Below are 15,260 nucleotides of genomic sequence, written 5' to 3' on the forward strand. Positions count from 1 at the left end.
AACTGTGGTGAGAACTAACCGGTGCTGAAACAAGGGGTTTCATGACCCTTTAAATGAGCAGTTCACTTCCAAAAATGTACAGATAATGTACTCACCCCCTTGTCATCCAAGATGTTCATGTCTTTCTTTCTTCATTGGAAAAAAAAAAAAACTGTATATAGTGAACTTCTATGGTGCCCATGAGTTTGAACTTCCAAAATACAGTTTAAATGCAGCTTCAAAGGGCTCTAAACAAACCCAGCCAAGGAAGAAGGGTCTTATCTAGCGAAATACAATACAAATAAAAAAAAAAAAAATACAATTTACATACTTTTTAACCTTAAATGCTCGTATGATCTGATGTCATGCAGACCTTTTTAAAGAAAATAACCGGTCGTTTCACTAGATAAGACCCTAATTACTTAGCTGGGATCATTTAGAGCCTTTTGAAGCTGCATTTAAACTACAGCACAGAAGTCCATCATATGGAGAGGAATCCTGAAATGTTTTTCTTAAAAACCAATTTTTTTTACAACTGAAGAACGAAAGATATGAACATCTTGGATGACAAGGGAGTGAGTACATTATCTGTACCTTTTTGTGCTGGAAGTGAACTACTCATTTAAGGTCACACATGGTTCAAATACTTCAAGCCTTTACAAATTTAAATTGTACTTTTATCAATTTGTCCCAATTACCTTGGCCCTCCATACCGTTCATCTGCTCCTTAGGCCTCCGCCTGCTCCTCCTGCCCCCCCGTAATGATCGCCTGCTCCTCCTGCCCCTCCGTAACGATCGCCTGCTTCTCCTCCCTCTCCGTAATGATCCTGCCTGTTCCTCATCTTGCCTTCAAAGTTAAGTTGTACTTCTGTTCTTTTATAACAGAAATAATAAAATAATAATAAGATGAAAGGGAATGAAAGGAAAGGACTGTAATGTTTGGTCAAGTATGGTGACCCATATTTGGAATTTGTGCTCTGCATTAAACCCATTCTAGTGCACACACACAGTAGTAAACAAACACACACTGTGAACACACACCCGGAGCAGTGGGCAGCCAATTCTGTGGTGCCCAGGGAGCAGTTGGGGGTTCCGTGCCTTGCTTAAGGGCCTCACCTCAGTCGTGGTATTGAGGGTGGAGAGAGAGAGAGCTGGTAATTCACTCCCCCCACCTTCAATCCCTGCTGGTATCAAGACTAGAAACTGTGACCTTTGAGTTAAAAGTCTGATTACAAGAAGATTACAATTTTGACTCTCTAACCATTAGGCCACGACTGCCCCGTTATTATAATAATACTATTATTATTATTATAGTATTAATACTAGTATTAGTATTAGTATTAATACTAATATTAATAATAACAATAACAATGACAATAATAATAATAATAATAATGCCTTTCTGACCTTGCACTGGCATGATTAATCACAAATGGTACCACTGAATTTATCCAGACAATTTAATGTCACATAAGAAATTATACATACCATCACAATGGCTAGATCCTTGATTGATGCAGTGTTGTGGTTTCTCTTACCGCCAACCACCCATTGTTCTCACTTTTCATCAAAAAGCTTCTGAAGCTTCTTTTTGAGCCGCTGCTTCACAGGCTGTTCTTTTTTACAATTTGAACAGACCTTCTGGGTGCATAATAAAATGCCCTGACAGAAGGGACAAATCTTTTTTGTAGACCCCCCTGGCATTGCGAGAGACAGAGACAGAAAATGATAGAGATAGATAGATATATAGATTATAGATAGATAGACAGAAAGACAGACAGACAGACAGACAGATAGATAGATGGATAGATAGATAGACAGATAGATAGATAGAGTTTGGCTCTTAAAGTGCCCCTATTATGCGTTTTCAAATATGATCTTTCATGTAGTGTGTCATGTAGCTGTATGTGAACATAAACTATCTGCAAAGTTGTGAAGCCGACAGTGCACGATACATAAAGTTATTGTCTATCAAAAAAAAAAAGAGTCGACTCACATTTGCCTGAACAAGTCCTCAGGATTTTAAATATTTTTCTGTTACGGCCACACGTCACGAAGTAACAGATTTGCATAATGTCCACCCACGTTCTACGTCGCGAACAACTTTGCCCGCCCATACATTTCCATGGGGTTTAGGTCACATGGAAATTTACACGTACATTATACAGAAGACGCTGTATTCTACGCTGTGAGTGAAACTGTTTTATATTCACTTCCAAAAGATGATGAATCTACAAAGCTTGTATTTTCTGGCCATAGTTCAAAATACGTAGTTGTGTATGTTATGTTGTGTAACAACCCTGCACATGTCATACTAACCGGCTAAATCATGCTTCTGTAGTTCTGTTGTTCAGCTGTGGACCCACTGTAGTCTGACAATTTGTGATTGATGCCGCTTGACTGTCTGTCTGTCTCATTAGTTGGAGTAATGATAAAGGATGGCGCACGATGCGGCTTTCACACCGAATGCGGAAAGCGCTGTGCTATGAAACCCATTCGTTTTAATTGCTTCCGCCACGCGAGGACGACTTGTTTCGGTCTCGACTAAAGCGCACGCGCAGCGGAGCAAAGTTTAAATTAATTGTTCAGATAAACTTTTGCCGCTGCTCTGAAGGGCTGCACTGAACCCAGCGACCAGCGCAGCGCTTTCCGCGTTCGGTGTGAAAGCCGCTTAATGCATTATACAGTGTTGAAGTTTACAACATAGAGGTGTGCCCGGTTCGGTTATAAAAGCAAATCGCGAGCACTTTCCACGGTAGACCGTGCTAACTTGTCGATCAGCCACTTCAGCCGTTTCATCGTCAGACTCTGGCTGGAATTGTTATGGCAAAATCGATGCCATCTTTTCTATGTATTGACAAGTATCCAGGGCTGTCAGTCAGTTATGGCAGTGGGCGTTTCGTTCTCCGACACACTGTATGCGGTAGACCAATCATAAAGGACTGCACCATCTGACCAATCACAGCAGTGAGGGCTCACAGAAAGCCCAAGTAGGGATAACTGCAGGCTGGAGCAATGGCAAAAGGTTTCTCATTGGTCAAAGGAGCTTCTGCGTTGGCCAATCAGCGGTAACCATACTTTTACGAAACATGGCGGCAGTAATGCATATAACTGCGGTAGCTTATTAAGATGTTGTCATAATATATAATTTTCTTTTGCATTGTATTTTTCAATTTTAGTAATTATTTAACTGTTGTTGGCAGTTACTGTGAGACAAAGCAACGACTGTATTTGCATCGAAGCTTGTATCGATGTCCATTTTGTGCAACCAATGTTTTTAAAAGATGTGAAAGACACAAGATGTTTGGACATTTGCAGCGTCACAGACTTCACGCAGTTCATCATGAATGTAAGTATATTTGATGATATCCACGTTAAGATAATTTGTTAATGTGATAAATAATAACATGAACGGCGATGTTACATTTAAAATGTTATCATGATACGTACGTCAAACATAGTTTGCTTTATGTTTATTTTACTATTTGTAATTGTGTCTGTTGTTCTGCTGTGTTATAGATTTATTTGTTTTATTGACAATGTGACAAATTCAAAAACATGACAGAAGACATACTAACAGAAAATAGAGGCAAACAACAAGCATAATAACTACAACAAAAAGAAATATACAAAAACAAAGAGAAATGTATAAATACATATAGAATGTGTAGTGCAAACATATTCCACAGCCTTTCCATATATGAGAGAGAAGAGTATGTAAAAAATAGTAATAAAAATAATACTAAAATATATTTGTAATATATACTGTTACTACTAATAATATTATCCAGTTGTAACATATTTTGTAGATACATTTCTTACAAAATATATATTGTGCACAATTTTACTGTTGTTTGTATTATATTTTTATGACAGGTTGATGTTTTTGCAAAAGACTGCATTCTATTTCTATCATGGAGCAAGTCACACTGGATGGTGTAAGTCATAATGTTTTTTTTTTTTTTTTTGCTATACAAGAATGGTCTAAGTGATGGCAGATACAATCAAGTGTACAGGTCTTTATATAAGTTCAGTAGTACATGTTCGGAAATACCAGTTGAACAGTTATTTTTTTTAAATGTTCTCAACTGCTGTGTGGTGGTTCTGTTCTAAATCATTCAGTGTTTTTCTTTTTCATTTATTTTTTTGTGTCTTTGTGGTTCTTATGGGAATGATGAAGTCTGAAGTGTATTAAATGATATGTTGTCATTTCTGAAGTTGAAAATTTAAATGTGATATGCATATTTAAATGTAATATTCCTTATAATTTTAATAACAGAGACAATGTAAAACTCTTTCCCTTAAAACACGTACTGTAGTACTGTTACTACTTAAGATTCATTTACAGTTACCTAATGTTGCTGACCTTTGGACATTGGACGGAGTTATCCTGTAAAGATCTTCCAGTAAGTTTTTGATTACTCACATGTTATTTGGCATATCATTCAATTACATTGTATTTATTTATTTATTGCTTGCCTGCGAACATTACCCAGGGCATTCCAATGCAGCAATTCTCCATTAACTGTTGTCTTTGTGCTCATGGTGAGTTTATATGAAATTTACACTGACAATCACATCAGTTCTATTAAATTATATTAACTTAAAGTGATGACATTTAGCACTTTGTAAACAAAAAAGTTGAAGGTTTGGGCAATCGTGGCCTAATTGTTAGAGAGTCAGACTTATAACCCGAAGATCAATCTTCTTGTAATCAGACTTTTAACTCAAAGGTCATAGTTTCTAGTCTCGATACCAGCAGGGATTGAAGGTGGAGGGAGTGAATGTACAGTGCTCTCTTCCACCTTCAATACCACGACTGAGGTGAGACCCTTGAGCACTGAACCCCCAACTGCTCCCCGGGCACTGCAAAAAAAAAAAAAAAAAAAAAACACCTGCCCACTGCTCCGGGTGTGTGTTCACTACTCACTGCTTTATGTGTGAGCGCTTGGATGGGTTAAATGCAAAGCACAAATTCAGAGTATGGATCTCCATACTTGGCCACATGTTACGTCTTTGGCTTTCTTTTCCTTAAAGACATATTAAAATACAGTAGCATAGTAGGCCTAACTATTCAGCTACAGCTCTGCACAGTTCAGAAATTAGGCTGTTTTTTTTCCTAATAAGAATATTTATTGTTGCCAGCCACTTTAACATTGTAAATATACAGTTTGACCATTAACACTGCACTGTGCTTACAAACAGGTAAATAAACTTAAATAAAGATTACAGGTTTTGTTGTAATTTCTCATTTAAAATGGTTATGTCATCTATCATTTTATGGCCTGGTTTCACAGACAGGGCTTAGACTAAACCAGGATTAGGCCATACTTCAGTTAGGACATTTAAGTGATTTTTATAACATGCCTTAGAGAAAAAAAAGAAAAAAAAAAATTACTGGTGTGCATCTTGAGACAAAACAAAGACACTGATATATTTTAAGATCAGTCAGTGCAAATGTCTTTCAGTTAAAGCAGCTCAGACTTACATTTTAGTCTGGGGCTAGGCTTAAGCCTTGTCTGTGAAACCAGGGGTATTTTTTTTTTTCTTTGATCCAGCTACCATCAGACCTGCTAAAACAGACTCATCTGGATGTTGTGTATGAATAAGGATACTGGATACTGTGGCATCAGAAAAAAGGGGGTTTTCACAGCACTCTATTCCGACAGAGTATTTGATGGCTTCTGTTGTATGGACTGCTACTATAGCATGGATGAATAAATTGATGTATTAATGAATTTGGGTGTGATTGATTTATTGATTTATTGATTTATTTAGTACAAAAAATAAATAAAAATTGTGTAGACAAACTAAAACTGAATAAATGTTTAATTAGCCAAAATTGTGTCTGTTTGCCAAATTGGTTAATGCAACTTAACAGACGGTTGTTAAACAGTACTTATTCTGCTGGCTCTTCTGATTATTATTATTATTATTATTATTATTATTATTATTATTATGTTTTATCAACCATATATGTTTGTCCTTATCAGGCAAAACATTTTTTAGTTTCCATGCACTTTTAGTAGTAGAAACAGTAGAAATTACTGATTCTATAACATTTTTTTCTATCCTGTGTAATCAATACAATGGTAATATATCACTAAAATATATTTCGAACTTATGAACAGCTTGTGAGTTCATAAAATAATAATTGTAATTTGTTTTTGATTAATTATTTTGAATATGGATGCACTATAACACCTTTGCAAAGACGCGGTGGTGAAGACGTCAATAACCTGCGGCCATTCAGAATGAAATTCCGAAGGTACATTCAAAAGTAATATTTCGATATTTATAATATCATGATCACGATTTTTACTGTGAAATAATGGGATTTGGGTTTATAGAATTGTGCTGGATTTATTACTTAAACAGATTAAAGGGGTTAATAGGGTTTAAGGTAACAGCCTGCCTTTATATTAAACGGGAAACTTGCAACCAATTGTAAAGACCTTTCGGCACGCCCCTACCTTTTGGCACGCCCACTGCTCCGGGCTGCAGCTACCCCTGTCTCCAGAAAGGAGGGGTTTAGAGAGACTGATTCTTCGAACTGCTTCACACGAGTCGTTTATGAATCATTTAGAAATGGGGTAAATTTAAATCTGTTTTTGGAGAAAAAGTGTTTTTTGACCTTGCATACATGTAAACCTGTTTTAGGAGTCTATTAAAACAATATTATCAACCTTTAAAATGGCATAATAGGGGCACTTTAAAAGTGCCTTTGGGTTTGGTTAGATTCGGACAGGTTCCATTATTTTGCATTATTTATATACCACATACCATATATTTCATATACACTAGTCAACATTTGAAGTGGATCAAAAAAGTTCATCAAAGTTGTTCTGAAACAAGAAGGGGTATTGTTCAAAATTCATGTTTAACATGTAAGTCTGCTATTAATCAATGCTGTCATCAATGGAATTTCATGCCTTATTACTTTTTATGGTGCCCAGACATGAATGTTTGCCATTAGGTACCAACTGACCTGTCACGGGTGTTTGTAATTGGGAGCTGCTCATCATTTAAGGCTCTGAAAACTTCACTTGAAGTCAGAAAACATTGAAAATGCCACATTTAGTGTGATTGCAGGATTCTGACCTTAACAGGGCTATTGGGATGCTGCAAGGAGGCATGACTAAGCGTGAAGTTGCAGATGCAGTGGGGACATCTCAAAGTGTCATTTCCAGAGCCTGGAACAGGTTCAGAAGGTTTGGTACTGTGAGTAGGAAGCATGGTGGAGGCAGACAACGGGTCACAACACCAAATCAAGACCGATACTTGACCCTGCATGCCCGTAGAAATCATTTCATGACTGCTGTCAGCCTGCAAAATGACCTTCAGGATGCAACAGGGGTGTGAGTGTCCACTTAGACTGTGAGAAGACGACTTCATTAAGTTGGCTTGAGAGCCAGAAGACCAGCTGTGAGGGTGCCTCTTTCCAGAGCACACAAACTATCACGTCTGCAGTGGGCCAGAGAACACCGCAGGTGGACATTGAATCAGTGGGGTACAGTGCTTTTCACAGATGAGTCCCGGTTCTGTGTGAACTTCCTAGATAGGCGTAGGTGGGTCTGGCGTCGTCCTGGGGAGAGAAATTTGCTGCAAAATGTTATACAAAATCCGCCATGACCGTATCGGCGGATCATCAGTCATGGTTTGAGGAGGCATCTTCATGGGTGGAAGGACAGAGCTTGTCATTACTGAAAAGGCAGCCTGACAGGCCAAAGGTATAGGAATGAAATCCTGAGACCAGTTGTGTAGCCATATGCTGGTGCAATGTGGCCAGATTTCGTGCTTATGGATGACAACGCTGGTGCACATCAAGCAAGACTGATGACTGAATTCTTGGAGGAGGAGGGCATCTCAAGAATGGCCTTGAATCCCATTGAACACATTTGGGAGCAGCTACAGTCAAGACTGCAAGCACGCCACGTCCCTCCAGGAACCCATGTGGAGTTGTGAACAGCGTTGCTGGAGGAATGGCAAGCCATTCCTCAACAGAATATCCAAAACCTCATCTCAAGCATGCATAGGCGATGTGAGGCTGTGATCACATCTGTGATGGCTGTGATGTCAGAGGTGGTAACAGTGATTACTGACTGGCTGTCTCGGCACATTACGTTTGTTGTTTCTTGTTCATGACTTGTTTGTTGCATTTGTTAAACCATTCAATTCATGTTTGTTTTACAGTATGAACTTTTTGATCTGCTGTAATTGTGCAATAAAATCTTTTTTTCTTTCTTTCCTGTTTTGCGTTCGATCTCTGACACTCCACACAGAGTGACTACAGTACAGTACAGTACAGTACAGTATCCAGTGCATCACCATTATGACCATTGTGCTGGCTCCTTAAGGCACTCCAAAGGCACCGCACTGCAGGAAATAATGTTTAAGAGGCATTTCTGGTCCATTGTGACTTCAGGTGAATCACAAAAGTACTGAACAACCAACAGTTTTTTGATGCACTCTTGTCTTCATGAGTGTGTGACAAGCCTCTTCACACCTTGTGACAAACATTCATGTCTGGGCACCATAAAAAGTAATAAGGCATAAAATTCCATTGATGACAGCATTGATTAATAGCAGACTTACATGTTAAACATGAATTTTGAACAATACCCCTTCTTGTTTCAGAACAACTTTGATGAACTTTTTTGATCCACTTCAAATGTTGACTACTGTATTTGTCTTTCATCCTTTCATCAGTCACAACGTTTCTGTTTTTATTCAGCAGAGCTACAGCAATAGCTGGATACCTTTGTCAATATTAGGGATTTCCTGGCACGTCACTCGTTATTACTTCAGGATTTTTTTAGTACTTGCTGCGCAAGAGCGCCCTCCAGCGTCGAGTATGAATGCATCATTACACTGCTTCAGCGTGTTTAGCGTCCATAATGTTCACATTTTCTCATTTTGGATACTACTGAAACATAAGGTCATGATGATTGAGATAAAATCACCCTTGACCCACACAATAATGCAGTGCTCCACGCTAGGTTACCCTTAAGCTGATATAACCGAGAGTTAGCTTATACTTAAGTTTGCTAGGCCGTTTAGCAAGCCTAATTTCACAAGTATATGTTTTTTCCTGCTGATAATGAGGAAACCATTGGTCGGGCTTTAATCGTTGTCCTAATATGAAAACCACGTGAGTCTAAGGGCAAAGAAAGGGATCAATTATAAGATTTAAACAAAACGTGGTCATTAATTATTAGTCTGGTACCTTAATGAACAGTGGTTTGAGCGCAATGACAAGAATTCACCCAATCGCAAGGCAGGCTGGATCCGTCTCCATAGCAAAGGAGGCTGAGGATCATGGGTATTGCTGGCGTCCACTATCACTATCCAAAACGTTTTATTTTCTTCAGTTTATATATATATATATATATATATATATATATATTAATTTGTATAAAATATTAGTGATATATTATTTTTTAACATACATCACTCACAGAGGATACATACGACACAAATATTATTTAAAAGAACAATAAATGGCTTAAACTGACACAAAGCAATACAGTATATACACAACCAGAATACAAAACACAGTGGTGTGTGTGTGTGTGTGTGTGTGTATATATATATATATATATATATATATATATTGATGAAGAGATGCATCAATGATGCATTGATGAAGAGATATCCACCTTAAATTTAAAATGTAAACTATTGCAGGGATGGTAATTATAAAGAATTTTATAGTAAACATCGCATTGTTGAATTATCAAGCACACTTTTCTGTTATGTGTTGAGAAAAGATCGGGATGATATCAGATTTAGCTGGCATATTTACCATAGTAAACGGTCGATAAGGCTCATGTGTACTGTAGGGTAGTATACTGCTAGATTTGACACATCAAACCGATGGAAAAACTGTATTTCTTAGTAAAAACGACAACATTTAGATGCGATGGCCGTAGCACAGCTGTGCAGTCTTGTTATTTTACTGACGATCGTTTTGAGTAGCCTACAGAATAAAATGCAATAAAAACAAAAATCTCCTACTTAAATGTTGAGTAAAGTAGCGCTTAAAATAAAAAAAAAAAAATGAGGGGGGAAACAATACAGCGTCTGTGGACCCCAGTGTCAGAAAGAGAAACGTGGTGGAGGCACGAAAGATATTTCCTATTGAAATACATTGGATCGAAATTCGTGCAGAGAGACACGAAAAAAAGAGGGAAATTCGTGTCCATGAACACGAATCAATAGATTATTTCGTGACTATATCACGAAATGCCGTGGGACTGGGTTGGACCGCCTGACGAGGAGACGAGTGAAGAATCCAGAAAGTTGAATGAAGTGGAAAAATAAACAAACCGGTTGGGTTAAAATAACCCAACCCGCGTGTTCAGTGGTGAAAGTCCATTTGACCCAGCATGATCAACCCAACTGTGTGTTTACAGAAATAACCCACTTTTTAGAGTGTATGCATGTGTGAAGTGAAAATCAAGTTATTTAATGTTTTTCAATTGTCCATTCAATTTAACTGTACACAGTGCACTTCTTTTTAGGAAATAATCATGTAAAATATCATAATTCGCCTACTTCACTTAGTAATTGGTAATGTGTCTGAATATGATCCTGAACATGAAGCAGGTCATGTATTGTGTGTTTCTAACTGTGTTGATGACTTGCAGGTCTGTTTTTGTCAGTTTCTCACACTGAACTGAGCCACTGTGTATCCAGTTGCACAGTAATAAACAGCTGTGTCTTCAGTCTGCAGGCTGCTAATGTCTAAGTACAGCTCATTTCGGCTTGTGTCTCTCCAAATAGTGAAGCAACTCCTGAAGGAATTCTCATAGTCTATTGATCCACTGCCCCATATGATCCCGATCCACTCCATGGCTTTTCCAGGAGGCTGCCTAAACCAAGATGTGCCATAATCTGTGAGGGCATATCCAGAGATCTGACAGGACAACCTCACCGACTGACCAGGAGCTTTAATCTGTGCAGGAGACGAGGTCAGTGAGATGCTAGAAAAATCTGTAAAAGAAAACAACACACTGAGAGTCAATCTCATTTCATCTGTTTTTAACTATCGAAGTATTTGAAAAAAAAAATAAAATCATTAAAAAAAAAGCATATAAATGATTAAGATAACGCCGTAGTACATTCCATGTTATAAGTGCATGGGAAACAATTACTGTGACCAAATTAGCCATGTGTTAATCTAACATTATAGTTCTTAAAAAATTGCCATCTAGTTGACACTGTTATTTTGCAGTCCTTACATTGCTACATGCTTGTTTTGAGAGAGAAACATGAGTTAGCATAACTGCCTAAAATGGAAACATACTAGAGAATGAAAATGTAGCCTGTATGCAACAGATTAGCATTGCCAAGCACCAACTTAAACTGATAACTTTAATAAAAACCCTTTGTGCAGACTTAAATCACTTTTTCAAGCAGTATTTATCAGGATGGTAAAGAATTTAATTCATACCTGACAAGCACAGTTACCTGCATCTTTTCCTTAATGTGGTTTGGCTGTGTTCTGTTGCAGCTACAGTGCACCTAAAGGTCCATCCTACATCGTTTTACTAATTTGTGTGTTTCACTCAGCGTTGTTAAGTTGACTGAACAAACACTTGAAACTAACGACAGTGAAAGTTCAATTTTTTTGAGTGCACTTATGAATAAAAATATTACAAAAAATGATGTTACTTCGTTATTTAGAAGTTATTAATTATATGTTAGGGGTTACATGTGTGAACTAGTAATTAAAGTCAATGTTGAGTGATGCTGTCGAGATCATCATGGGTTACTCACCTGTTATAACCTTCAGATTCACTTCACAGTAGGAATCCATTCCATACATATCAATTCCAAGGTAGTAGATGCCAGAATCCTTTTCACTCAGATCTCTGATGGTCACAGTGAAACGTGCTGCTCTTGTGTCGTCAAGCAGAGAGAATCTTCCAGAATGAACCCATACGTTTTTAATATTTGTCCTGATTTGATCTGTGCACTCTGACCATTGTCCTCTACAAAAATACTTTTCATTTGCTGCATATCCATCATATGTGCATGAGTGGGAGGCTTCACCTCTTGAATATCCTGTCCAACTGCTGGAGCTCACAACACCTACAACAGAACAGTATCTTAATACAACACTGATATATTCATGAGACTGAATAGAGATGAACTTTTAAATTGCATTTAAAGTTTTTCAGTCAATTTAACAACACAAACTGTAGTTTAACTCTCTGTGCTGTTTTTAGTGATTTGTTCAGACTCTTACCAGGATTCATCAGTAGAGTGAAAATCCAGATGATCTTCATTCTTCTCTCTTATTGAATGATCTTCTCTGTTGTTAGTAGATTCAGTTCTTCTGAAGCTCTCGATGTGTGTTCAGATGAGCTCTGAGTGTTTCTTTCCTGGTCACATGTTTAACATGAACTGCTACATGTGACAGAGACGCCCACTTCCTCTGACAGAGAGAGATAATAAATAGAGAAGTAATGGTAAAATATGTTCATATGAAAATGCAAGACTCATGGACAGTAGAATACAACTTTGTCTTTAAAGCATTATTTGAGAGATTTCAACAAAAACATTTATTCAGAGACTAGAAATTGACAGTGACATCTAGTGGACACACTAAAACAAAGTATTCAGCTCATTGACATTCTCTGCTGTGGCTCGTCAGGCAGTGTGATGATTGGCAGCAGCGTATTCACTGTAATCCTGATTATTCCTCAAACTGACACTGTCAAGACAGTCCGCTTTCTTCTGGAAATTCACCATGGCATAATTCAGATCATCAGCAGATGTGATGACGACCTGAGAGTCACCAGTGGCTTTATGAACCGTAGAGTAAACACAATTAGGAGAATCAGAGGGGTTGGTGGGCAATTGAGTGGTGGCATAAACAGTGTTAGATGAATCAGAGGGGTTTGTGGGTAATTGCTTCTGAGTGTCTTCAATGTTCTCAAAATCACAACCAGTGTGAGAAATCTGTGCAAAGACGGAAAAATTATTTACAGCTCTATAAAGAGATTCATGAAGGAAGACATCAGAATTTATTCTCATTATGAATAAAAATAATGAATAATGAATAAACATTATACAGTAGCTGAACTAACCAGATCATGTTTTCCTGCTCCAGCCTGAGATGACGAAGCAACGCCTGGCGAAACAAGAGTCTTAAATTAATGGCATTATATGGCAATTCAACACTGTTGTCTAATGGAAATGTTTCAACACGTAACCAAATATCTGCATTTTGTTCAAGTTTTGTTGCAGCCTGTAGGTGGCGACAGATCACAGTGGGAAAACAGATCAACAAATCTGTTTTAAGCTCAGTATAAAGGGAGTTTCTACATCTCAAGGCATTGAGAAAGAGTTTTACCTCGAGACTGATGCTTCTTAAAGAGAAACAGTAATGAGACCAGTGATGATCAGAGCCAGAAGAACCAGAGGAATGATCAGAGAAAAGCCTGAAAATACAGGAGAATCAATCAGATCAATCAATCTGATCACTCTGAGCTAAATATCACATCAGATCATGGGTGTAGCTTGATGTACCATTCAGTTTGTCCTAAACACATTTTGAGCACAAAATCACTCTAAACTGGCTCAGTTTAAAAGACTATAACCTGAGGTTAAAATGTGTGGAAAAGCTAAAAGCTAAAAAAAAAAAAAAATGGTGGATAGAATGGATGGAAACGCAGTTTCCCACCTAGTTTAGTGTTATAGAATAATCACTGGAAGTCAAAAGTCAATTTATTCCACACAAACACTTGCTGTTGTCTTGATGTGCTACAAACTACAAAATCCAAAATCAGCTAAACGTCAATAATAACATAAGGATAATCGTTGTATTATTATTATTATTAGGCATATTATATATTAAACGTATTAAATGACTACTAATTTTAGTGTAGAAAATCTATCTTTCAGGCATTGGGTGCATCAGAGCTCCTCACAAGTTATGGCATGAATCGAATGCTTCTATTTCAGCACCTGCTGGTGTGACAATAGATGGGGACGATTTGGAAACTTCTGTGATCAGTGGAGTTCTGACTGATGATGGAGATGAAGAAGCAGATGATGATGATGATGGTGATGGTGATGATGATAACAATGGTGGTGGTGGTGATGATGATGATGATGGTGGTGGTGGTGGTGGTGATGATGATGGTGTGTTACAACCCTGGCTCTAGGGGAGCAACATCAAGGACACAAAACAAGTTTGCCAAATAAAAAGAAGTTTATTAAATGACTAAAGAAAACAAAAAAAGGGGACTGTGACAAAACGGAACCAGCTCTGCCAAGCTTGCCACAGGATCAGAGAGAGAGTGAGAGCATGTGTCCTGGAGTTTAAAATGGTTCCCTTCAGGTGACATCAATTAACCAGTTGATTACAGATGAGCTAATGAATAACTGCAACAAAACAAAAGTTAGAACACTCCCACATAACACTCCCACCCTTAAAATGTTGCTATAGGACACCCTAATGCAAGATCACTAATGTGTATAATGAAAACAATAATGTCACTTACGACCTTGATAAGGCATCTGCCAACACATTATCCTTTCCACGAATGTGGCAAATTTTAAGATCATAACCTTGCAAAAACAAACTCCATCGCATTAACCTCTGGTTGGAATTACTCATGCTGTGGAGAAAAGTGAGAGGATTATGATCAGTGTACACAAAAAGTGGAACGCAGGATGAAACGCACACATCAAAATATTTCAAAGCAAGAATAAGAGCCAAAGCTTCCTTTTCAATTGTAGAATAGTGCTTCTGATGAACATCGAACTTCTTTGAAAAATAGCACACAGGATGCTCGAGTCCTATTGCATCATCTTGGAGCAGAACAGCCCCCACCCCAAAGTCACTAGCATCCACAGCTAGCTTAAAGGGCCGCCTGAAATCAGGAGCAACAAGAATAGGAGAACTACTCAAAGCCTTCAAGTTGTCAAAGGCAACCTGACATACCTCAGTCCAAACAAAAAGAGCCTTAGGACTAAGCAGGTTTGTCAGAGGTGCAGCAACAGTGGCAACATTTCTGCAAAAACTCCTATAATATCCTGCCATACCCAAAAATCGCTTCAATTCCCTCCGTGAAGATGGCACTGGAAAGTTCACAATAGCTTCTACTTTCGCTCCTATTGGAGACACATGTCCATGGCCAACAATTTTGCCCAAATACGTCACGGTGGCTTGTCCAAACTCACACTTGGAGAGGTTCAGAGTCAAGTTTGCAGCCTTTAACCGCTTGAACACATCCTCGAGCTGGACCAAATGTTGAGACCAGGAG

The 15,260-nt window shown here is 38.1% G+C and overlaps 1 protein-coding gene and 1 long non-coding RNA gene across 2 annotated transcripts; both read right to left on the reverse strand.

The window, feature by feature from the left end:
* Window positions 1-10,468: 10,468 nt before the first annotated feature.
* On the reverse strand, window positions 10,469-12,359 carry LOC127157833 (CMRF35-like molecule 8). Its single transcript, XM_051101038.1, has 3 exons — window positions 12,233-12,359; window positions 11,761-12,075; window positions 10,469-10,974 (listed from the first exon to the last, which is right to left on the reverse strand). Exons 1-3 carry the CDS (start codon window positions 12,270-12,272, stop codon window positions 10,640-10,642), a joined length of 690 nt encoding a protein of 229 aa, XP_050956995.1. The 5' UTR covers window positions 12,273-12,359; the 3' UTR covers window positions 10,469-10,639.
* A 404-nt stretch (window positions 12,360-12,763) lies between these two features.
* LOC127157832 (uncharacterized) lies at window positions 12,764-13,419 on the reverse strand. The gene is made up of 3 exons (XR_007826009.1): window positions 13,343-13,419; window positions 13,077-13,120; window positions 12,764-12,948 (listed from the first exon to the last, which is right to left on the reverse strand). It is a non-coding gene; the product is annotated as an uncharacterized LOC127157832 (long non-coding RNA).
* Window positions 13,420-15,260: the final 1,841 nt, after the last annotated feature.

Source organism: Labeo rohita, unplaced genomic scaffold, assembly GCF_022985175.1.
Source record: "Labeo rohita strain BAU-BD-2019 unplaced genomic scaffold, IGBB_LRoh.1.0 scaffold_1212, whole genome shotgun sequence".
Classification (NCBI taxonomy): Eukaryota; Metazoa; Chordata; class Actinopteri; order Cypriniformes; family Cyprinidae; genus Labeo; species Labeo rohita.